General features: G+C 44.3%; 2 protein-coding genes across 3 annotated transcripts in view; both read left to right on the forward strand.

Annotated features, from left to right (window-relative positions):
• Window positions 1–595, forward strand: part of zgc:109986 (uncharacterized protein LOC553566 homolog) — a 3785-nt gene extending 3190 nt beyond the window's left edge. The window contains exon 8 of the mRNA XM_061063816.1: window positions 1–595. This exon is cut by the window's left edge and continues 761 nt beyond it. The gene's annotated coding sequence lies outside the window, so the exon portion shown is untranslated.
• Window positions 596–4459: 3864 nt separating this feature from the next.
• Window positions 4460–24859, forward strand: baz1a (bromodomain adjacent to zinc finger domain, 1A). 2 transcript variants are annotated; one of them, XM_061063762.1, is made up of 31 exons: window positions 4460–4553; window positions 4884–5021; window positions 7075–7353; window positions 7731–7892; window positions 8123–8224; window positions 9047–9134; window positions 9256–9378; window positions 9614–9853; window positions 9928–10023; window positions 10108–10246; window positions 10570–10701; window positions 12436–12756; window positions 12842–13007; window positions 13572–13700; window positions 13864–13925; window positions 14045–14151; window positions 14307–14551; window positions 14631–14863; window positions 17123–17253; window positions 17340–17482; window positions 17750–17889; window positions 18676–18747; window positions 18934–19016; window positions 19108–19272; window positions 19477–19694; window positions 19777–19920; window positions 20000–20169; window positions 20399–20580; window positions 21480–21567; window positions 21753–24675; window positions 24710–24859. In XM_061063762.1, the coding sequence occupies exons 2-30, from the start codon at window positions 4909–4911 to the stop codon at window positions 21926–21928; spliced, it is 4449 nt and encodes a 1482-aa protein (XP_060919745.1). In that variant the 5' UTR covers window positions 4460–4553; window positions 4884–4908; the 3' UTR covers window positions 21929–24675; window positions 24710–24859. The 2 variants fall into 2 exon arrangements, with proteins under 2 accessions (XP_060919745.1, XP_060919746.1); XM_061063763.1 differs by lacking the exons at window positions 19777–19920; window positions 20000–20169; window positions 20399–20580; ... (1 more) ...; window positions 21753–24675; window positions 24710–24859 and having other exon boundaries at window positions 8120–8224; window positions 19108–19352; window positions 19477–19519.
• Window positions 24860–25222: the final 363 nt, after the last annotated feature.

The raw sequence follows: 25222 nt of genomic DNA on the forward strand, positions 1-25222 counted from the left end.
GTGTTGTGTTTAGAAGCAGAAGAGACCATATTTAGACAAGAGGGCGGAGTTTCCCTCGCTCCCCTCTAGCTCTGCCCTCTTGTCTAAATATGGTCTCTTCCGTAGACAAAACATTCTTACTGAAAGCATGAACAATCATTTTCTCAGAGCTTCTTTTAGTACAACCAAACTAAGAGCAAGATTTTTCTAGTTCTTCGTCATAGCAACCTGTCACTCCCAGATAGCCCCGCCCCTAACTTCTCCCCTCTTCCTGGTCTCTTTGACTCTAATTGGACCATACTTAACTAAATGAACATCATGCTGTGTTGAAGAAGACTTGAAACTAGAGATTGAGACCATAAACTTGTGAGAAAAATGTTTAGTGAGGGAATAAATCAACATTTGATCAGAGATTTAAATACAATCAGACCCCCCCCTGCTGGACATTAGAAGTACTACAGAGACGTTACCAACTTATTTGTGCAATTTTGACAGCTTTCTTGTGATACATTAATTTGTCCCTTGCACACCTGTCCGATGATGTCATTTAAAAAAAAAGCTACTGTCTGTCATTTAAATAAATAATAAAATAATAATAAAAATAAAATAAGTCAAATCTTCTCAAACATTGGATAATAAATAATCTTCAAACAGCTGATTTTATTTACGCTCTGATGACAAAGCTCCTCTTCCTCCTGCTGTCACTCACTCTGCGTCATCAACCTTCTAGTCACCACTTCCTGCCGTTAACCCCTCTGACGTCACCGCCCCCGTCCCATCACAGCGGGCTGCCTTGCACACACGCAGCGCGAGCGTTTCCGCGGCAAACATTGGCTGGACAGGAGGAGCGGCAGGACGGCCGGCCAACCGACGCTGTGGAGGACGGTGAAGCCCCGCCCACTTACTCACTGCTCATGGTGCGTTCAGGGGACACGCCGCTAATTGGAAACGAATAAACTGTCAATCACGCAAACGGGACACACGAGACAAAGACTTCATGTGGAAGATTTCCGGTTTTCATGTTGTTTGTATTTTGGAATTATTTCAGATTTGTTTGTAAAGGTGAGTAAACAGACTGACAGTAAACTGTGACTCAGCTGTTTCTAACTCTCAGTACAGAAACACTGATGTGTTGAACATCTCAAGTGGCGGACTGTGTACAAGAGCAGCTTCAACGCACACCAAACGCCCCCATCTTTATCATGGGAGATTTTAACCACTGTAATCTGAACACTGCACTCCCAGGTTTTGAACAATATATAAAATGCGACACCAGGAAGAGAAAAACATTGGACAAATGTTATGGAAATATCAAGGGTGCATATTCAGCTTCCGCAAAACCCCCTCTGGCAAATTCTGACCACAATACTATCCATCTGATCCCCACTTACAAAACAGCTCTTAAGAGCAGCAAGCCTCTTGTTAAAACTGTCAATGTATGGACTAAAGAGAGTATTGACACACTGAAAGGCTGCTTCTTATGCACAGAATGGGACACTTTTTCTGAGGAGAATGATGTAGACTGTGTTACAGAAGTCACCACAGACTACATTCATTTCTGCATTGATTCTGTGATCCCTAAAAAGACAATAAAAGTTTACCCTAACAGTAAACCTTACATCACAAAGGAGGTAAGAGACTGTATCAACAGGAAAAAACTTGCATTCAAGAATAAGGACCATCTACAACTAAGAGCAGTACAATCAGACTTAAACCAAAGACTGAGAGAGGCAAAACAACAACACAGGGCAACACTGGAGGATAATCTACAAAACATGAACAACAGGAAATTATGGGACTCTGTGAAAACTATGACCAACATGAAATCCACTAAAAAATCTTTATATGCTGGGGATGAATTATCCACAGCAAATGAACTGAACATTTTCTTCAAAAGGTTTGATAAACAAGATTTCTCAGCAGAGTGTAGTAGTGTTTTGGAGAACATTCCCACTGTCGGGGCAGATAGAATTTTAATCGACCCCAAGGATGTGGAAAATGTTTTTAAAAGTGTCACTGTCAACAAGGCCACAGGGCCAGACGGCATTTCTGCGTTCTTATTAAAGATGTGTGCAGAGGAACTAACACCTGCTTGGTGCCCCATCTTTCAGAGGTCAGTAGATACAAACACTGTACCAGCAATGTGGAAAAAGGCAGTCATCACACCTATCCCAAAAATTCCATGTCCTAAAGACTGTAATGATTTTAGACCAGTGGCTTTAACTCCTGTTGTAATGAAATGTATGGAAAAACTTATGGTGAGCAGGCTGAAGTCGGAGGTAGGCCCACAGCTAGACCCATACCAATTTGCATACAGACAGCATAGAGGTACTGATGACGCTATCAATAGCTTAGTGCACATGGTCACCAAACATCTGGAGAATCCCAAGGCCTACGCTAGATTACTGTTTGTTGATTTTAGTTCAGCATTTAACACCTTGCAGCCTCACATTCTACTTAACACACTAAATCAGCTTAGGGTCAATCCATTCATCATTAAATGGTATCATTCATTTCTCACTAACTGCACCCAGCAAGTCAGAGTGAACAGAACTGTGTCAGAGCTCACAACCATCAGCACCGGAGCGCCCCAGGGGTGTGTTAGCTCACCAGTGCTGTTCACTCTCTACACAAATCAGTGTACCAGCAACAGTGGAAATGTACATGTTGTTAAATTTTCCGATGACACGGCCATCCTGGGCCTTATGTAAACAGACTCGGACATTCACACATATACATCAACAATCAGCAACTTTGTGCAGTGGTGTGACGAACACCATCTCCTCCTCAACACAAAAAAAAACAAATAAGATGGTGTTCGACCCTCGGTCTCTTGGCGACCACTCACCAGTGGTCATCCATGATCACACCATAACACAAGTAGAGTCCTACAAATATCTCGGCATCCACATAGACAATAAACTAGTGTGGAAGTCCCAGGTGGAAGCTGTCTGCTCCAGAGTACAGCAGAGGCTTCACTTCCTGAGAAGACTCAGGACCTTTGGTGTATCCCGGAAAGTGCAGCTTCTCTTCTACCATGCAGTAGTAGAGAGCCTCCTACGATATGGTATCTCTGCATGGTTTGGAAATTTGACCGTTCAGTCAAAGGCCCAAATCAACAGACTCACAAAGACAGCCATGAAAATCATGGGAGTTCATCAACACCCGAGCCTCCAAGACATCTTTCAACAAACCACAATCAGACAGGCACAAAAAATAATCTCAGACCCATCTCATGTTCTTCACCCTGAGTACCAGCTCCTCCCCTCAGGCCGACGATACAGGACACCCCGAGGGAGGAACAACCGTTTCAGAAATACCTTTGTTCCCTTGTCCATCAAAGCCCTCAACAGTACCTAAGCTGTAATGTGTGTGTCTACGTGTGCATGTATGACGTGGTGTGAGTGTGTGTGTGAAGATGTGTAGATGTACCTGCACTGTTATCACTTTTCATAACTATTACATATTTATGGTTTTAGTAATTCACTTGTATGGCATTTTATGATTATTTAACTGACATGTTTTACCGACAAATGAATGTATTTTGTTATTTTTTGTTACTGCATCAGAGCTCTGTGAAGTCCAAGACAAATTTCCCACTGGGACAATAAAGTTAATCTTAAATCTGAAGAGTTATGACTCCAGCAGGCAGACACACACACACACACACACACACACACACACACACACACACATATACACACACACACACTTTGTCTCTTCTTCGTTGGTGTCATGTTGATTTATGGGACCATCAAAGTGTTAAAACTCAGAAATCATTATTTAAATGTTTATTAGTTATCCTAATTATGGAGGTTTTTAAAATAAAGACGGGCGATGAGAAGAAAAACTAAAAACAAACACAGAAGCTTCATGTTCACAGGGCCCCTGAAAGACCCAGTAACTGTTTTCTCCTCTCTAGACAATCGCTTGTGTTGTACTCACTCTCTGATGTTCATCACTTTTGATAAAGATGTCTTCTTAATGAATTGTAGGTGATGATGATTTTTTTTGCTGACTGCCTCATTTTAGAAGACAGTTTGTCTCCTCCCACATTTGGCTGAGGAAGATCTTTAGGATCAAAACATTGCCCTGTTTAAAATAAAGTTGTTTATTGGGAGCTGAACAGTGTGTGGACCTTTGTCCTTCTCCTTCTTTGAATATATAACAACTTTTACGTCATGTCTTTCAACTTTGATTCACTAGTATGTGGCTGAACAATTACATTTCAGAGCTTTTTTAACAAATAGTTTTCCCATTTCCCCCCTTTTGAGGGCGGCATTTGTTACCATTAAATAAAGTTGTATCTGAGAAACACTTTCACACTGCAGTCTGTTTTTTTATTGCAAGCAAAAACTAAAAAAAAATCATCATCTGGGGAACATTTCATGTTTAAACTTCAGTGTATAGAAGCCGATATGAATTAGACACTGTGGTTTCCGAGCTCTCAGCGGGTCCCTAAAGTGGTTTAAAACTTGGTCAACAAGCCGCCAGTGCGAGCGGCTCCGAGCCCGGGACTACTTCTTCTACTCTCATCCTAACGGCGGATTATCGCTTCATCGTTACACAACTCGGTAACTGTCGCCGCTGCCGGTGTGTGTCGTAGAGAGTGTGTGTGTGAGTGTGAGCAGAGTGTGTGTGTGAGTGTGAGCAGAGTGTGTGTTTCCATTGTTGTGCAGTAAACGGAGAGTGTGTGAGCGGCTCATCTCCATGTGGGCAGATTATCACCGAGTCTAACAAAAGACCCGCGCCGCTCCGCACGCGCTCTGCTCGGTGTTTCGGCCGCTTCTCCCGCCTCAGGGCTTCCGTTAAAGTGTACCGGGGGAGTTTGTGTGAGTTTAGCGGGAGTTTGTGTGCCCGGTTCGGTGTTTGTAAGCCGGTTTCCCTCCTTTTTCCCCCCACAGAGCTCTGTGGACGCGGAGCTGAGAGATGCCGCTCCTCCACAGGAGAGCCTTCATCCGGCACAGACCTCCGGCTGACCTGCGGCCGGACGAGGAGGTTTTCCTCTGTAAGATCACCCACGAGATCTTCAGAAGCTACGAGTGAGTACCCGAGAGCTCACCTGGCTCACCTGAGAGCAGTCTGAGATGTTCTGACTGACAGTCGGCTGGAAAACTTCCAGACGCGACAAACAAAAGCAACTTTTTCAGAGTGTGAATAAAAGTTTACTGAGCTGAAAAAACAGGTGAAAGTTTGTAAATACAGAGAGGATACAGCTCCAACAGATTCCTGCTGTCAGATAGGGGGTCCAAACACCTCGAGGACAGGTGTACTGTTAGCTGAAGTGAGCTAGCCGCCTGAGCTAAAGTGAGCTAGCCGCTGTTAGCCGTGTGAGCTAACAGTGAAGCTGTCAGTCGGTTAGCTCAGCTACTTGTAGCCGTTAGCTGAGACCAACAGGCCCGCGGACACTTCACCTGCTCAGGGTCACTTAAAGGAACGCGCACCTGTGTGACATAGGCCAGTTGACGTCAGAGAGCCCTCCCAGGTGGAGTGTGACATCACACAGGTGAATAAAAAGTCCTCCTGTGTGTGTGTTCAGCCATCAGCTGTTCAGAGACTGAAAACTCCTCTAACATGAAATAAATCAACATGAACTTAAAACAACTCACAGCTTGTGTTTACTTCATTAAATTAACTTCAGGTACACAAACATGAAGTGACATGTTGGATGTAGTCTCAGTACCTCATATCAGTAAAGTTATAATTAATACAATCTGTGGTTTTAATCATCAAAACGTGTGGAAGCTTTTAAACATTCACTTCTCTCGGCCTTCGATATGAAATATGACCTGAGGTTCACCTAGGACAGTTCGGTAATGTCAGAAATCATCACGATTATTTTTAACTGATAATTGACTAAACCTTTGGAAAAAAATGAGCGAAGCTGCGTGCAGCTCAGTCATCGTTTAATCTCGATTGTCTCGTGCTCATCATTGTGGGATCCCGGCGCTCGATTCACAAGATGGAGACGACATGTTAACGAATCTTTGAGAAAACATCAAACTTTAAAATATTCTTTGAGTCAAGTGAAAGTCTCAAAATGTAAAAGAGATCTGGTGATCGTCCTGTGATGACTGTCACTGTGTTAATAATCATCATATAAACAATTTGTAAATATTAATAATAATAAAACAAACTGACGTCTCCTCGTTCAGACCTTATAACGTCACAAACTGTCTGAGCTGCTAACTGAAGAACTCCTTCACACAAACAGAAAATCTAAACTTTAGTCTAATAATGGAAGTCATATTCTCAATACTTGAGGTGCAAACAGAGACGGTCTGACCTCTCTTTCATAAGACAGGTGTGCTGGAGAAGAACAAAATCATAACAGAGTGCAGGTAAACTCATGCTCTGTGTCTGAACTGCACAAAAACATTGACAACATTTTTTACCAATAAGTCGGAAACCCTTATGTACAGTTTAGAAAGTCGGCAAGAGATTTTCCTACAATGTTGTCTGAGAACTTAAAATAAGAAAAATGACCAACATCGGGTCTCAAGGACTTGTATATCTGTTGCCATGGTAACAGACAGAATCATGTCACAGTTTAAAGTTCTGATTTAAAGGCTTTATATGCGATTTTTTGATCCAGCAGATGTCGCCCTTGAGCACCAGCATGAAACCAAAACAACTCACGGTGCTTTGTTGTGTCAGCATGCTAATGCTAGTGATCTTTATTATGCTCGTATCTTCACACTGCATGTAAATTTACCTGAAATGAGTGTGATCTAGAAACACAGTTAAGCAGTGAGTACAGTATGTTATTCTTCTTTTCTCTAGTCCCTCAATTAAACAACTTTTATTTGTGAGGGGAGGAGTCAGCCGTCGGGCCGGCGATGTCAACATACAGAAAAAAAACTCTGAAAGCATCACAGACAGTGGGACTCGGGTGTTACACCCATTGTAGACAGTCATTACTCACAGAGTTATTTTCAGAGGATGTACTTGATTTATGCTACATTTAAGTGTGAAAAATCACATATAAAGCCTTTAAAGACTGTTCCACACACTACAGTTTTTAAAGGTTTTTCCCATCTTTGTGTCTGACAGGAGGTATCACTCCTCTCATTTTCCCCTCTAATCTCTCCTCAGTGAGTTTTTCGAGCGCACCATCCTCTGTAACAGTCTGGTGTGGAGCTGCGCTCTGACGGGGCGAGCGGGCCTGACTTACCTGGAAGCGGTGGAGAGCGAGCGGCGGGCGAAGCAGAGCCTACAGAGCTTTCCAACATCCCTGGTGGTTCCTCTGCTCCACCTGGCCGCTCTGAGCCACCGCTGCAGACTGTCGGAGCTCTGCGAGGACGTCTACACCTTCGTCAAAGACCGCTTCTTCCCCGGAGAAACCGTGGACGTCTCAGTACGCAACGGAGCCAGGTACTTTAACAGTGCACCTGGTGTGTCTGTGGGTTAAAAAAATCATCTTCCTCTTGAACCAACATCTCTGCAGGAATCCTTCCTGTAGTGTTGTCAGAATACTTAGTTAAGTAAAAGAGGAGGCCTGTGTTTGAGATAAAAGGATTCCTCAGACATGCTGCAGGACATGAAGGTGAACGATGTTCTGCTGAGGAGATTTATTGTTTAAAATAACAACATGAAGATCTGCAGAGCAGAGAACTCAGCATGTTGTGACTGCAGGATGTTTGTCCAAGCAGCTGTTGTGAACATAAGAGTCAGATGTGTGAGTCGATTCTGTGGAGTCATCAGCAGCTGAAAACTGTTTGATCACATGTTTAATGTGTGTGTGTTTGCAGACATGTGTGCGAGATCCTGCAGGTTAACTCTCCTCATTCCAGCGCTAACGGAGCGCCAGCCGTTAACGGCCATGCCAAACCAGCTGAAGGTGACACTATCGTCATCAGCGACAGCGACGAGGAGAGCAAAGACTTCCAGAGCCCCACAGCACAGGTCAACGGGTGAGTATGTCAAAGTTCAAAGGTCATCAGCTTTAAGGTTGCCAACATTTTCAACACTTTTCTTTTTGATACCGCGAGTTTGAAATGATACGAGTTCAAGAGTTTGTTTGAAACTCTTGGCCATTAAAAATAAATGATCCAATATCAGGTGTTTAGGACTTTTCTTTCTGTTGCCATGGTAACAAACGGGTATCACGTTCGTGTGTGTTTGTGTGGTCATGTGTCAGCAGGAAGAAGAAGAAGTCTCTAAACCCGTCAGTGTTTAAATACACAGTGAGGATGATGAAGGACGAACACAGCGAGCCGTTCACTGTGAAAGCCAACCAGCTCAGGTGAGGAGGTTCACCTGTATCCTGTGACATCACACTCATTGGCAGTGTGTGTGTACTTTAAATAACTTTGTGTTGTTTTTGGATAAATCTGGTTGTTGATCATCTGAGGTAACTGATCAGTTGGTTCAGTTTCCTCTTGTAAACATTATAACATGTGGTGCTTTTATTTTGAAGGGTGGACAAACTGAAGTGTGGTGCTTTTATTTTGAAAGTGGACGAACTGTGGAGTGGTGCTTTTATTTTGAAGGTGGACAAACTGAAGTGTGGTGCTTTTATTTTGAAGGTGGACAAACTGAAGTGTGGTGCTCTTTTATTCTGAAGGAGGACAAACAGGACAAACTGAAGTGTGGTGCTCTTTTATTCTGAAGGAGGACAAACAGGACAAACTGAAGTGTGGTGCTTTGTATTGACGAGCTGTTGACTCAAATCTCAACACTCAGAGGCTCGTCAATAAACGACTCGCCACGAGCTGAATAAAGTTTTTTGATACAGGTCAAAGGTCAACATCTCAATCATGATGTGGATATTATTAATGCAGCGTTATCTCCACTTTGTACAACAAGCTCTGCTGAGGGAGGAGAGAGTCAGTGCCTTGTACAGACTCCTCCTTTCACATTCCTCATCCGTCTACAGAGGAAAATAGAAACACATCTCGCAGGCGTTTAGGTCACTCCAACAGAAAACAGTAGAATCAGGCTGTTTGTCGTCACGTGCTGTTAGGACAGGCTGTCTTATAAACATATCGCTGTCGCTGTCTTCAGCCAGTGTTAGTGATCTGAGGAAACATTCTGCTTCAGTGTGTGTGTGTGTGTGTGTGTTCAGTCGCAGGAAGACCCTGGTGTCCCGAGAGAAACTGAAGCTGCTCTTTAAGCAGCACTGTGAGCCACAGAACGGGACCATCGCACTGAAGGTGATGCACATACCCGCCTCACATTACACTTAGTATTCATCTTCAACTGATTTACCTAAACAAGTTCTTTTCTTATTGTCACATCGTCTGATGGTGACTTCCTGTGCTCTGTGTGTCTCAGTCCTCCACAGTGATTAAGTACGGACTGTCTGAACAAACATTCTCTCAGTTCTTCCCTGATGAGCCCCCCCAGTTCCCCTTCAGCCCCTCCTCTAAAGGAGGAGGGCGGGGTTCACCTGGACAGGTGAGAGTGACGGCTTAGATGTCTGATGTTTAAGATAAACATTCTTTAGATATCATGACATATTGAATGTTTCTGCTGTGGAAAAAGATTAAAATGTTCCTCATGCAGTTAAATCTGCAGATCGCTGTCCAAACATGAATATATTTATAGTTTATTTGTATTGGTTGTGAATTGTCCTGCTCAGTGAGGTGTGGAGGAGTCAGAGTTATGATGAAGCTCTGTGGTGTGTTCACAGGCCGGCTCGTCGCTGCTGAAGGCGGCGGAGAAGCTGAAGCTGCTGCAGCAGAGGGAGGAGATGGCAGCTTCTGCTCAGGACAGAGCTCGTCTGAAGAAGGAGAAGGAGGAGGTGCAGGAGGCCAAGAGGAGAGAGAAGGAAAACAGAGAGAGGCTGAAGGAGGAGCACAGGAAGAAGTTTGAGGAGGAGAAACAGAAGAGGAGGGAGGAGAAGGAGCACAGAAAGCTGGAGAAGGAGCGGGTAGGTCACTCAGAGAGGTTTATAATCTTCAGACTTCAGTTTTGTGTAATTTAATGTTTGAAATGTTCTGACAGGAACGAGAGAAGCTGAAGGAGGAGAAGAAGAAATACGCTGAACGACTGAAACTGTGGAACAAACCCAGAGAGGATATGGAGTGTGAAGACCTGAAGGTCAGTGAAGTCAGCACTGTAATAAATAAAATCATGATGAGTGAAGTAGATGGACTGATCCAGGATCTGTGTCTGTTCCTCCAGGAGCTACCCAGTCCTGTACCTGTGAGGACACGTCTTCCTGCAGAGCTCTTTGGAGAAGCCCTGATGGTTCTGGAGTTCTTGCGGGCCTTCGGGGAGGTCTTTGACCTGAAGGACGAGTTCCCCGATGGAGTCTCTCTGGGTTAGAACACGTTCTTTAAAGAACCTGGACCAGGACCCTCTAACAGTGTCGTGCTGTGTTCTGGTTCCGTTATGTTCTTAACGACTAATTCCCTCGTCCACTTGTCTGAATATCTCATGCAGCTGTTGTTGTAATAAACTCAGTCACATCAGACCGAGCCGTATCTCAGCGTCTGCTGGTAAACAACCGCAAATGAGTTGGCAGAGTGAGGCTAACGTTAGCAGTGCTAGCACTTCCAGCCAAGTTTTAATGACTTTGTCACAGCTAGTCCTGGTTCTTCCACATGTTGTGTTTGTTCTAACAGATGTTCTCTCTCTCCACAGAGGTGCTGGAGGAGGCTCTGGTTGGTTCTGATCCTGAAGGTCCTCTGTGTGAGCTGCTCTTCTTCTTCCTGTCGGCCATCTTTCAGGCCCTGGATGAGGAGCAGGAGGAGGTGGCTAAAGACCAGGTCGAAGGTGAGACACAAGCTGTGTTTACATGGACACTAAATAATCGGAATAAAAACCTGGTTGGAATAAAAACGCTTCATGTAAACACCTATTCTCACGGAGCGAGTCTAAAAGTCCTGCAGAACTCTTCACCTGTTTATCGACTGCAGATTATATCCTGCAGAGCTTTCATCTTAAATAGCAAGAGAAGAGGTCAAATACAGACATCCAAAGTCACAGATATGAGAGGAGGAGAAGGAAGTATCTGCCACACAGCGAGGGGGAGAGCAGAGGAGCAACATCAGGGGCCTGGACTACGAAGCAGGATTTGTGGTTAGCGAGGTCACTTCAGGGTTAACTCTGTGTTTTCATTCCTACGAAGGGGGTTCACTTATCTGGGTATATCTCCATGGTAACCTGTGCTGCACACCTAACCTGCTCCAGGTTATATTGGAGATAAGAGATCAACCTGTGAAAGTCTCCGCCCACTGACCAATCAGATCTCTTGATGGTGGAGGGGGGAGGAGGGAGAGAGACCCTTCATGTGTCCCGTATAATAACATTATAGTCCGTAAAGTGAATGATATCATCCTTCATCCTTCACCAGAGACTAAAAAAAGCACCGGAGCCTTTGAGTTGTGTTTTTAAGATGTTAAATGGTGAATATCTTCTTATGTCTTTGAATGATATTTTCATGTGAATGTTTAGTGTCTCCATGCCGCTCTGTTTTTTATCTTCAGAGCTGAAATATAACTTCTCAAACTGTTATACTCTCAGATGTGAGAGACACACATCCAGTTCAGAGGAAAAACAGGAGTTATTATCTTCGGTTCTAAGGTGAACTAACAATGGGACTGAAATATAATAATCTGTAGTTTGGACATTAATACTCTCTGATGTTTCTTTTTTCTGCCAGTTGTTCTTCCTGCATTTGTTCCTGCAGCTGTGTAACTTTAGTCTCTGGGTTTGTTTTAAACCTCATTATATTATTAATGTAGTTTGTTCAGAGTTTGTTAGCTATGACGGTCTGCTAACGGGAGATGCAGTTATGATTGTGATAGGTTATATGAAGCTAATTCCGCCTCTTTTGTGTAAATGCGCTCTTGGACACTCGAGGGTAACTTATCAGGTTGATAAACGGCTTCGTCTGACTGTTAATCACGCTCTCTGATGTTAAGGTTAGTGAAGCCAGATAACCCAAAGGTACCCTGGGTCTGTTAACTTCGCTTCGTAGAACAGACTTCTGGAAACGTGCAGCGACAGCAGCGTTTGTTTACAACACAGGCGGAGTCAATGTGCACGGAGACTGTAACGTGTTTTAAAAACTAGTCCGAAAATAATAACAGGGAAATAAACACACAGAGGGTTTGAGTTCTGACTGCTGAGAGGAAGTTAGAGCACATTTATTTTGTTGATCTTAACAGGAAGGAACAGATAAGACCAACAGGAAGCTCTGAACATGTCGCAATGCTTTTATTCTGATTAAACATTTGATGCACACACACATCAGTGTCCATGTAAACATTGAATCTGGAACCCCCCCCCCCCCAATCTGAATGATTTTGTTCGTATTAAAGAAGTTTTGCTCATGTAAACATCTACTGAGAAATACACAAACATGTGGGGGCTGCATGGAGAGCAGTGCTTGGTCCTCTGAGACAGCTGACGGCTACGGTTTAGTTGTCATCAGATGTTCAGTTTCTAACAGTGTGTGTAATGTAAATATAAGATGTGTGTGTGTCCTGTGTTGTTCATACACAGACCTGTCGGAGGCTCTAGAGGATGATTCTGATGCCACTCAGTCTGCTCTGAGCGCCGTGGCCTCATTGGCGGCGGCCTGGCCTCAGCTACATCAGGGCTGCAGTCTGAAGCAGCTCGACCTGGACAGCTGCACGCTGTCAGAAATCCTGCGTCTTCATATCCTTGCATCCGGGGCCGACTGTTACCATGGCAATGCCAAGTTCCGCTACCAGAAGCAGGGCGGGTTTACGCTGATGGACGACCCATGTGTCGAGCTGCGGTTGGCCGAGCCGCCGCTGCTGAAGAGGCTGTCTAACACGGCGGTGTACGACCTGACACCAGGTCAGATAATAACTGTCATGATTAGAACATTTACAAATGAGTTATGGCTGAGTTATAAACTAGTTATTGGTGTTGGTGTGTTTAGGGGAGAAGCTGAGGATCCTGCAGGCTCTGTTGGGGAAGTTGCTGACGTTGGCATCCACCAGAGATCTGATTGAAGACTGTGTGGAGGATCAACGAGCTGCCAGACAGGAACTGAGAGAGATCAGATCTGAACAACACCGCAGAGAGAGAGAGGAGGCCGCATACAGGTATGCACACAGTGAACACAGGTATACACACAGTGAACACAGGTATATACACAGTGAACACAGGTATATACACAGGTATGCACACAGTGAACACAGGTATACACACAGTGAACACAGGTATACACACAGTGAACACAGGTATACACAGTGAACACAGGTATACACAGTGAACACAGGTATACACACAGTGAACACAGGTATGCACACAGTGAACACAGGTATACACATTGAACACAGGTATGCACACAGGTATACACAGTGAACACAGGTATGCACACAGTGAACACAGGTATGCACACAGTGAACACAGGTATGCACACAGTGAACACAGGTATACACACAGTGAACACAGGTATACACACACAGTGAACACAGGTATGCACACAGTGAACACAGGTATACACACAGTGAACACAGGTATACACACACAGTGAACACAGGTATGCACACAGTGAACACAGGTATACACAAGAGGTATATATAAACATGAATGAAAACAGGATGTAATTGATGTCAATTTAAGACAAAAACTAAACCTTCTGGTCCTTCTCCACTGTCCTTCAGAGTTCGTCTGCGTAAAGAGGAGAAGCTGAGGGAGCAGGAGCAGAGGCTAAAGGAGAAGGAGGAGAAACTAAAGGAGCAGGAAGAGAGACTGAGGGAGCAGGAAGTGAAGGGAGGACTCCAAACAAGCAGGTAGAGGGGAGAAGTCAACTCATTACAACATTGTACATACTGTATATTCTATCTTTAAATTTCTTACGTCACTGATTTTATAAAGTTTTTGTTGTTTGTATTATTTGAGTAAAATGATTAAAAACAGAAGAAATCGTCAGTTTGAACACGTTTGTGTCTGCAGTGAGAGTCCTGAGAAACTTCACACGGAGGAGGAGGAGGAGCAGAAAAACAAGAAGATTAAAGGTAACAGGAAATATCTCCTCAGTGTCTCCTCTCTCTCCTCTGACTCCTCAGTGTCTCCTCTCTCTCCTCTGACTCCTCAGTGTCTCCTCTGACTCCTCAGTTTCTCCTCTCTCCTGCAGCTAAACTCAACCAGAAAGAGAAACAGACACCCACCTCAGACACCAAACCCCCGTCCTGCCCTCCTTCCAGCTTGACTGCAGAGGAGCAGGAGAAGGAGCAAGAGAAGGTCTGAATATATACATAAATATATATTTAATATGTTTGACTGATTACTAGTTTGAAGCAGGTGAACATATTCTGCACACTGGCTCAAGTCTGATGGTGGTGGAACCATTCTGGTTCAGAGTGTCCCCTGAAAGTTGTGTTTGTTACTTCTCGCAGGTTCGAGAACTACAGGAGCGGATCCAGAAGGCGGCCGCCTGCACCTGCCTCCTGCCTCTGGGCAAAGATCGTCTATATCGCCGTTACTGGCTCCTCCCCTCAGCCTCCACCCTGTTTGTAGAAGAAGACTGCTTCGGCCTAACGGAGGATATGCTGCAACCACACCCAACACCTGCTCAAGATACCACTACCCCAAAGATGGAGGAAGAGGAGGAGGTCATGAAGGAGGAGCCAGCAGAGGGAAGGTAAGTGTTTGTTTGATTCTTGTAAGTTTGAAAAAGATCTGTGTGTCACTAATGATGATACAAGCCTCCTCCTACACAGTGCTGGATCAAGCCCCGCCCCCATCCACACCTGTGGGCCGCCACTCAAACGTCCCAACCAGTGGTCTTTCTACAGCTCAGTGGAGGAGGTGGATCAGCTGATCGACGCTCTGAACCCTCGAGGTCACAGAGAGAGCGGCCTGAAGGAGGCACTGCTGCAGGAGAGAGAGAGATTGACACAGCTGCTGCAGAGCTGTGACAGGAAGAAGTACCGCCACACAGGTGAGAGCACAGGTAGATATACACATGTATATATGTAGATATATACAGGTGAGACTGCAGGTAGATATATACAGGTGAGAGCACAGGTAGATATATACAGGTGAGACTGCAGGTAGATATATACAGGTGAGACTGCAGGTATATATAGACAGGTGAGAGCACAGGTAGATATATACAGGTGCGAGCACAGGTAGATATATACAGGTGAGACTGCAGGTAGATATAGACAGGTGAGACTGCAGGTAGATATATACAGGTGAGACTGCAGGTATATATATACAGGTGAGAGCACAGGTATATATATACAGGTGAGAGCACAGGTGTATATATATACAGGTGAGAGCACAGGTATATATATACAGGTGAGAGCACAGGTAGATATATACAGGTGAGAGCACAGGTAGATATATATATATATATATATATACAGGTGAGACTGCAGGTATATATATACAGGTGAGAGCACAGGTGTATATATATACAGTTGAGAGCACAGGTAGATATATATATATACAGGTAAGAGCACAGGTATATATATACAGTTGAGAGCACAGGTAGATATATATACAGGTGAGAGCACAGGTAGATATATACAGGTGAGAGCACAGGTAGAGACTGTAGCGTAATTAACTTAAGATATTATATTCTAATTATTTCTCGGGGCACCACTTTCTGTTAAAGGAAGAAATTAACTTTAACTGTATAAGTTAATTAATTATTCAGTTTCATATCAGAATGTCAGTAAGTTCTCTAGGATCACTTCAATCATTAAATAAACACAGACAAAGTTCTAAACAATTGTGTGATTTTATTACAGGAATTGTAAACAATAATGCAGATTAATAAAGTAAATATCAAAGATTATAATTTGTATGACTTTAATAACAAAATTATGGAAATGAAATCGTTTGATTCTAATTTACCTATTATGGTATTGTCATAATGGTGAAAGTAACAAATAAAATAATTAAAAAAAATTGTAAGGATTTAAAGAAAAATGTGATTAGGGGAATTATGTTGAGAGAATGATAACTTGGAGCTACTGATGTGTTGGACAACGACCCTTCCTCGAATCTCTCAAGGCAGAAGTTGTTTCAGGAAACCTTACTTTAGTGATGTTCAGTCAAACTTCCCCACGTGGTCCAGCTTTAAGGTACTGACAGATCGCTTTTCTGGTCCACCAGAACTTCTGCCAGCCAAATGACTGTCTCAACAGTCAGGTAGAAGTGACGTCACACAGCAGTTTAAAGTTGATGCTCAGCAGCTGAAGCCGTGTCTGTCTCAGTGGCTCTGAGTAGATCAGAAGAATTAAAAGTCTAAAAGCGAAAATTAACTAACTAGAGATAAAACTTGTGGGCCAATTCAAGTTATCTCTAGTCAGACAAAAATGAGTTGTTTACAAAAAGAATGAATGAAAAACGACACGTGATGCTTACGTGCGGCAAAAACATGGAAAAAGGAAACACAAAAGATGATATCATAAGAGTAGTAGTCAGGCCAGCTGATCACTCTCCTGAGAACCAAAAGATAACTAACTGAGAAGTTGACTCTGCATGTCTGTATCAGAGAGAGGGGCGGGTCTCCACTCAGGGGGAGAGGCGACCTCCAATAACTTCATGATTTGAATTAGGTTACGTGATTTTACTTAATAAACTCAAAGTAGTTCATGCGGAAAAACACTTTATGATGTTACCATATTTTCTAAATGTGAGCATTCTAAGTTTAACATTGGGAGAGAAATCGCTAAACATTGTGGAATATTCTTCTTCTTAATCAGATCAAACTGTCACTGATAACCTCACGGACATATATATGAAAACCAGAAATTAAATGGACATTCATTTAATGCACAAATAAGATCTTTCAATTTCAGAAAACCACAAAGTCCTTGTCAGTTTTATGATGCTTGGACGATCCTCAGATCTCATTATGAGGCTCTTTCCCAGGATGAGAGTTATCTGTGGAAGTGTTCGTTGCTTATTCGGAGACGAAATGTCTGAGAACTCAATCGTAATTCACAGTCTAACGTAAACACAAGAGAGTCATAGGAGATGTCCTGGTTCCTGGTCAGCGTTAACCTACAAGATGTTGTTGAGCTCCTAGCAGTTCTTTGATCCAGGGGTTAACTAAAAAAGGGGGGAGTTCTGTCAGATTGTTCTGCATCTGGTTCCGTTACAAGACTGACAGGTGAGAAGATAGATAAATTGAAACAAGTGAGGTTACAAGTGAATACCGTACACACAGGTAAAAACACCTGTTCTGTTTGTTCAGTTGATCCGGAGTCTTCGCGATCCGTCCCAGAATGCACTGCTGCAGCTGAGACTCTGATGGAGGGTCGCCTGAGAGACCTGCTGATGGACATTGAAGACCGAATCCACCAGGGAACTCTAGGAACTCTGAAGGTATGCGCACACCTACAGCAGAACACTGACACAGAGCAGGTGAGCTAACCTTTAGTAACTGACCTATGTGTCTTTCTGTCTGTTAGGTGATGGACAGACGGGTGTGGCGCTCTGCACTGGAGGCAGGGAACTACGAGTTGCTGGGTTCAGACGGTAGAGAGAAAGGAGGGACGAACGGGCGAGTGGAGGCCATGGAGGTGGATTCTGCTCACCTGAGAGCCAGAGACAGGTATGCACTCAGACAGAGAGGTCGAGTCTGCTTATCATCTTTTATAAACCTTACTGATCTGCCTGTTTCTTTAAGAATAGTTAAAAAATATCTCACAGACAGCAGCTAGAGGGCGCAATCTTTATAAGAATTGACACAGAGTTGCATCTGTTTCACTCTGACGTCTTCTTCCTGTTTGTGTCTGTGAGCAAACATGTGTTATGATTCTACAAATACATGTTTGTTTGATTTGATTTAAAATGTGTGTGCGTGTTCTGTGTGCCTCAGGCTGCAGGAGCTTAAATCGGAGGGCGGGGCCTCGGGAAGCGGGACTCCTCAGGTGGTCAGCAGCATGGTACAAGTTCTGGCTCAGGCTCTCATTCACATCGAGCAAGGCATCGAGAGACGCTTCCTCAAAACTCCGCTGGGTGAGTCTCTCTCCAGCCCTGGAAAGTTTTGGAACAGCCTGGACAAGTCTTAAAGAGCCCATATTATGCCCTTTTTGGGGTTCATATATTTAATCTATGTACCTACTAAAGTATGTTCACAATAGCTAAAGTTCGAAAAAAGTGTCTGTTTTCATGTACTGCCGCTCCATGCACCGGCTCGCTTCTGACTCTCTCTAAGGCTCTGAAGTGCCCACGTTCAGAGTCCCCACGTGTGCCAAGTCTGATCTGATTGGTCGGCCTGTCGGCTCTGTCGGCTCTGCCGTAATTGGTCAGTCACTCAGCCACTCTGGCTCCGAGGGCCGGGGAGCAAAAACATTAGCACCGCAGGCTATGGCATATCGTGGGCGTGCCACAGAAGTTAACGGGCATACGACATGAGCTGCTGGGCTTGCCACAACAAGCCAATGGACTTAGATCAGTGATATCACACTGACAAGACGTCACACTGACAAAAATTTTTCGAGGGGGGCTGGAACCAAGTGTTACGTGCAGCTAATGCTACAGCTAACAGGAGGACGTAGGAGAAGCTGCGTTTCCGCGGACTTTGAATTTTTGCAAATAGATGTGCCTAAACATGCACAGGACATTTTGAAAACACACTGAATGGCATATAAAACCAGAAAAAGCATAATATGGGCCCTTTAAGGTTTCCAGAAGGGTTTCAGTGAAGAGATAACCTCAGACAGGTGTTAAAGCAACAGGTGTGTATGTGCAGAGTAAATGCTTTAATGAGTGTGTGTGTGTCATCGTCGTCCCCCCCGACAGGTGAGGAAGACCCAAAGAAGGACCAGAAGACGAAGAAAAACAAGAAGAAAGACGAGGACCTGGCTAGTGACGGTATGACTTCCTGTTTAATAAGAATGAAATGATGCCATCACATTGATAATAAACAAATTTCGTCATCTAACGGTTTTGACTTTCACATTCTGATGTCACAAGAGCCTGACTGTTAACCCTCAGCACGAGACTAAAGTGTATGTGTGTCTGTCTGTGTCTCTCTGTGTGTATGTGTTTGTGTGTCAGATGGCAGTGACAGTGGGCGGGTCTATAAGACGGTGTTGGAGCGATGGCGGGATTCTCTCCAGTCCTCCTCCAGTTTATCTCAGGTCAGTGACACAGATAAATAATACATTTGTAAAATGTCATTCAAACAAGATCTTCAGAGTGTTAAATTTAGAATGTCCCCTGTGCCTCCAGGTATTTGTCCACCTCTCCACTTTGGAGCGCAGCATCCTGTGGTCTCGCTCCGTCCTCAACGCTCGCTGTCGCATCTGCAGGCGCAAAGGAGACGCTGACAACATGCTGCTGTGTGACGGTTGTGACCGTGGACACCACACCCACTGTCTGAGGCCCCGCCTCAAGGTAAAGAAACCACACCCACTGTCTGCTACCATGCCCCAAGGTACACAAACCACACCCCCTAGCTGAGGCCCCGCCTCAAGGTAAACATACCAACAAACATTGGTTGTTATCACAGTAACCTAAAGAGCATGAGGAGCTTCCTGCTAATGGCGAACATGTTTGTTATTTTAGATAAAATAAATTGTCTCTCTCTGTTCATGTCAGTCGGTTCCGCAGGGTGACTGGTTCTGTCCAGACTGTCGACCCAAACAGAGATCCAGCCGCGTCCCATCCCGTCAGCGCTCTTCTATCGATGAGGAGGAAGAAGAGGAAAATGAGGAAGAGCAAGAGGAGGAAGAGGAGGAGGAGTCAGAAGAGGAAGAGGAGGAGACGGAAGAAGAGGAGGAGGAGTCAGAGGAAGAGGAGGAGGAAGTCGTTGTGAGGTGAGTGTGGGAAAAAAAAGTCACCCCATGTAACTGTACTGAGATCAGTCTGAAAAAGCAACTTCTCCAAACTCTTAATCAGCAGCACAAAAAAGAGCCAGGCCCCGCCCCCCAAAGGCAAGAGCCAAGGGGCCACGCCCAAAGGTCAGCAGACCACACCAAAAGGTCAACAGGCCACGCCCAAGAACAGCAGCGCTTCAGCAGGGAAAACCTCATCATCCTCAAAGTCAGTGTCTTTCCTCTTATTCCAGTTTACTGCAGCCCTGATCCTACCTTACTGTCATACTGATTCTGTCCAATCACAGGTCCTCAGGGAAGAAGGCCACGCCCCCCTCAGGGAAGGCATCTGGAGGTAAACCTCCTCCTCGCACTGGGAGTCGAGTCAGTGCCCGCCTAAGCCACGAGATCCTTGCACCAAATGGAAACGCCAAGACTTCACCTGGTCAGAGCGAGTCCCGCAAGAGACCGCCAACAGGTATGCAACCAATCACAAGAAAATGGTTTCCAAATGGTAAACAGCCGATATACAAACATCAACGACCAATCAAAACAAAACAAACCGTAAACAACCAATTATCAAACAGGTAAACAATCATTCTGTAAACACAAAAGTGTGAACAAACACAAGGAAGAAAACAACCAGTAAACACGTTGGACCCTAATGAATGCCGTTCAAACCAGTAACCTCTCTACTCCTCCCCCAGATGTGGCCCCTCCTCCCAAACTCATCCTCCCTGTTCTCCCTCCGTCATCCTCCTCCTCCAGCCGACGCTCCTCTGGCAGAAACCATGGCGTCCACGAGCTGTCAGCCTGTGAGCAGCTGGCCGTGGAGCTCGTCAGACATGAAGACAGCTGGCCCTTCATGAAGCTGGTGTCTAGGACTCAGGTACACACACACTCACAACACATAAACACAACACACTCAAACACAGATATAGTCTTATGTAATGCTAATGGACACAAACTGAAAGCATATATCTGTCTGTCACTCACCTGTCTGTCTGTATGTCTGTCACTCACCTGTCTGTATGTCACTCACCTGTCTGTATGTCACTCACCTGTCTGTCTGTCTGACTGTGACTCACCTGTCTGTATGTATGTCTGTCACTCACCTGTCTGTCTGTCTGTCTGTCACTCACCTGTCTGTCTGTCTGTCACTCACCTGTCTGTCTGTATGTCATTCACCTGTCTGTCTGTCTGTATGTCACTCGTCTGTCTGTCTCTATGTCACTCACCTGTCTGTCTGTCTGTCTGTATGTCACTCACCTGTCTGTCTGTATGTCACTCACCTGTCTGTATGTCACTCACCTGTCTGTCTGTCTGTATGTCATTCATCTGTCTGTCTGTCTGTCTGTATGTCACTCACCTGTCTGTCTGTATGTCACTCACCTGTCTGTCTGTCTGTATGTCACTCACCTGTCTGTCTGTCTGTATGTCATTCATCTGTCTGTATGTCATTCATCTGTCTGTCTGTCTGTATGTCATTCACCTGTCTGTATGTCACTCGTCTGTATGTCACTCGTCTGTCTGTCTGTCACTCGTCTGTCTGTCTGTATGTCACTCACCTGTCTGTATGTCATTCACCTGTCTGTCTGTATGTCACTCATCTGTCTGTCTGTATGTCACTCGTCTGTCTGTCTGTATGTCATTCACCTGTCTGTATGTCACTCGTCTGTCTGTATGTCACTCACCTGTCTGTCTGTCTGTATGTCACTCACCTGTCTGTCTGTCACTAACCTGTCTGTCTGTCACTAACCTGTCTGTCTATTACTCACCTGTCTGCAGGTTCCTGATTACTATGACATCATCAAAAAGCCGATCGCCCTCAGCACCATCAGAGAGAGAGTGAACAACTGTGAATATCAGACAGCAGGTGAGAAAACACACACACGCACTCTCACACACACACACACACTCATCTCTCTCTCTTTCTCTCACACACACACTCATCTCTCACTCTCTCTATCGTGTTATTGTCATGAATGTTTCAGTCACAATGTGATGCATGACTCGATAATAAGTGAATAATAAAACGTGTTGTCGTCTGTCTCTTTCCAGGTGAGTTTGTCAGTGATGTGGACCTGATGTTCTCTAACTGTCTTCAGTATAATCCTCGTCACACTAACGAAGCCAAGGCGGGGCTTCGTCTGCAACAGTACTTCCACTCAGAGCTCAGCAGACTTGGCCTATCGGAGCGGAGCCCCGCCCTGCTTGCCAAGCGCTCCCGACACTGAACCAAACCCACCACTCTGACCTCACCGCCGTCCTCTCTGCTGATTGGTCCAGGGGGGCGACACCCAGTCCCCCCTTACAGACTAAGTTGGTGCTGATTCTTCATCATATTTGTTGTCTTTGTTATATCCATACCTGTTTCGTTACCGTGGCAACAAAAAGAGAAATCCTTAACACTTAATTTTGGACAATTTCTCGTGTTTAATTACCAAAAATTGCAGGCAAACTGCTGCACACTGTCCACGTTGCACAAATATGTTGGCAACATTTGATATTTGTGTGACTCGGACAGTGCACTCGTTCTTTGAGTTAGAATGTGACTGAGATCTGACCTTTTTTTTTTTTTTTTTTTGAAGCTTTGATTCTTTTTGATACCAGCATGTTGACCACCTTACCTCAGACTCACCTGTTCCCTAACTAATGATCCAATCACATTTAGATCCACAGGTGAACTCCCAGTTATCTCACCTGGTCACATGACTCCGAGTTTGGGTCTCTAAAAAACGATTTTTGTAGGGAGCCGTGTAGAAAGTGACAGACCTGTGTGGACACGTGAAGACGTGTAGCAGACGCTCCTGTGGTGCTGTAGGACAGTAGAGACACGTTAGGGACATGTTAGGGACATGTTAGGGACACGTTAGGGACATGTTTAGAGACACGTTAGGGACATGTTAGAGACACGTTAGGGACATGTTAGAGACACGTTAGGGACATATTAGGGACACCTTAGAGTCCCCTCAGGCTTCATCTGATCGTTTCTTCATCCAGAAAACACTTCTAAAGAACCTCCAGATCTGCACTAGCTGGTCCAATAAATCCTATCAGGCTGCTGTGCTCGCTCAGGGACTCAACTTTACAGTGCAGCTTTTTACTGAAGCATGGTGTTGCTATGGAGACTAGCTCTTAGGCTGGAAATCAATCTTTTGAAAGTCTGTGGCTGCCAGTAAAATGTGGAGTTCAACTGAATCACAACCTAAACAGTTTTATTTTTCACGTATTAAAAATGCACAACTAGAGCCCGAATGAATAAAATTAGAAATAGATGTAAAACATCTATTTCTAACTCTTAACATTTTGAGGGATTACAAAGTTGTTGAAACACAAAATTCATTTCAGACTGAAGAGAAGAAAACGTAGACACGTTTTTAGCACGGCTCAACATCTCGGCGTCTGCAGGCAAACGATGTTGTTTAGTTTACTGAGTGATGCTAATGTTAGCAAAGCTAGCTCATCCAGCCTTCAGTCCTCTGCAGGTGATCGTCTACACACCTGAGCTGAATGTGGTTACACATTGCTCCGGTCTAGAGGTTACATCTCAGTTTACCTTAGCCCCGCCTAGTGGTGGGTGGCTGCGTTACAGCTTAGGCACAACATGTAACCCCATATTAAGAACTTAACTGACTTGTCTGAGTAGTCTGACTTATTCTGGTGCTAACTGAAACGTCTTAACCCTCACCAGAGTCAACTAGACTCACGTCTGTTAATCAACTGAGAACTTTTAAAAGAGGTGAATGTTTTCTCCGTAACTCGGTAACGTACTCAGGTATTTAAAAGTGTGATCAACACAACAGGATGAATGGGTCAAAGTTCACCTCTCACACCAAGGGGTTATAAAATGTTCCTGTTATCACGGGGTCAAAGGTCCCTTCCTTCATGTACACCTGATCAAACTGAGAGAGGAGGAGTCAGGAGCTCAGGTAGCAGCTGAGGACGACGTGGACTCTGAACACACACTCAGGTTCTTTTTATTCTGGCTCATTCTGTGCGTCATGACTGAGGAGTGAATTTACAAACTGGATGTGTGAATGAAGGTTTCTGTCCTGACTTCATGATGTCAAACTGAGACTGTCTGTCAACATAAATCAGCTGATTCAGGACGTGTACACCCAGTCCAGTTTACCTCAAACATCTGTAGAGATGGAGCGTTTCTAAAACACGTAGAAGCTGCGGATAACTACTGGTGATTAACTGTGTCTAAAAGGTAATCAGCTGTCTGTCCAAATATTTAGATTAAACGACTTCCTGTTGATTGTTGTGAGTTCTAAGCAGGCGTGAATCAACACTTTTTATTTAAACATCTCGTTGTGGGAACTCCAGAATTGTAGAGTTAATGAGCTGTCACAGACCTCCATAAATATACAGATCATCTCTCTTTAGGTTTCAAACTGTTAACGAGGTCAAACAAAAAAACACAAAGCCCTGCCCCTCTATGGGACTCTGCCCCCTGTCAACACATTTCCTTCTCACTTCATCCTAAACCTGAATAAAATGTAAGCTCATGACATAAAGGTCATGTTTATCTCCCCTGTAGTTCTGATCTCAAGCAGTCACCTGGATGAGCTGTAACCTGCTGATGGTCAGCCTTAAAGGGACAGCGTGTCTTTAATGGAGTTGTGTTTCTCATCGAGTTCTCGTTGATGTGTCAGGTGGTCGTCACTATCTTACCTTTTAAGTCTGAGTTAGGATTTGCTTAGCTTAGCTTGGTAAACAGCTAGTCTTGGTCTATTAAATTGATGTAAATGAATAAAAAGTAAATAATTTCTTAATTTGTTTTTTTCCTAAATGTGGAACTGTCCCTTTAAAACTGGAGCCTCTGTGGATTTGTAGTGTTTTGTATTTTGACTACTGCGATGTTTTCCTGCTTTAGGATTTTTTGTTCCGTTCTTCTTCTGTGGTATTAGCCTGCAGTCAGAGAGTGTGTGTGTGTTTGAAAGGATGTGTGTTTGACGGGATGTGTGTGTGTGTGTGTGTGTGTGTGTGTGTGTGTGTGTGTGTGTGTGGAGGTCAGCCGGACACACTACCCTGCAGCCTCCTCTGCTGTATATTTATTTAGTTATCTTTATTTATGACTGATAGACGCCCTCAGCCTCCTCACGCTCTCTAACATGTTTGTTTTTGTTCTCGTGTAAAAAATAAATTACTTTTTATAACCAGCTGCTGCGTCCTGCTCATCTGTTCACACACACACCTGCACATTCACACCTCTGCTGCATGAGTTTACATTAAAGGGCCATTCTCCCAATGAATCCAGAAAAAAATCCTGAGCTCCAGACTCACTTTGGAGGGTGTAGTCAGCCAGTCACAGGTGTAGTCAGAGCCAAAATGGAGGAAGTGTCAGTTTTTTTTCAGTTTTCATTTTTACTTTATTAGATAAAAATTGACATGTAAATAATTCAGATGCACGTTCAGACATGTTCATCTACACCTAAACTGTAGTCCAGCATCTAAAAGAGGAAACAACAGAACTGTACAACAAACATCTTTATATCAGAAAAACAAACGATACCGATAAACAA

This window comes from Labrus mixtus, chromosome 18 (assembly GCF_963584025.1).
Source record: "Labrus mixtus chromosome 18, fLabMix1.1, whole genome shotgun sequence".
NCBI classification, from domain to species: domain Eukaryota; kingdom Metazoa; phylum Chordata; class Actinopteri; order Labriformes; family Labridae; genus Labrus; species Labrus mixtus.

Coding starts and splice junctions, on each gene's coding strand:
- baz1a (XM_061063762.1), top strand. CDS start 4,909: ATGCCGCTCCTCCACAGGAGAGCCTTCATCCGGCACAGACCTCCGGCT. Junction 14,864..17,122: donor CCACACAGGTGAGAGCACAG/GTAGATATACAC, acceptor CTGTTTGTTCAG/TTGATCCGGAGTCTTCGCGA. Junction 20,581..21,479: donor AGCTGGTGTCTAGGACTCAG/GTACACACACAC, acceptor ACCTGTCTGCAG/GTTCCTGATTACTATGACAT.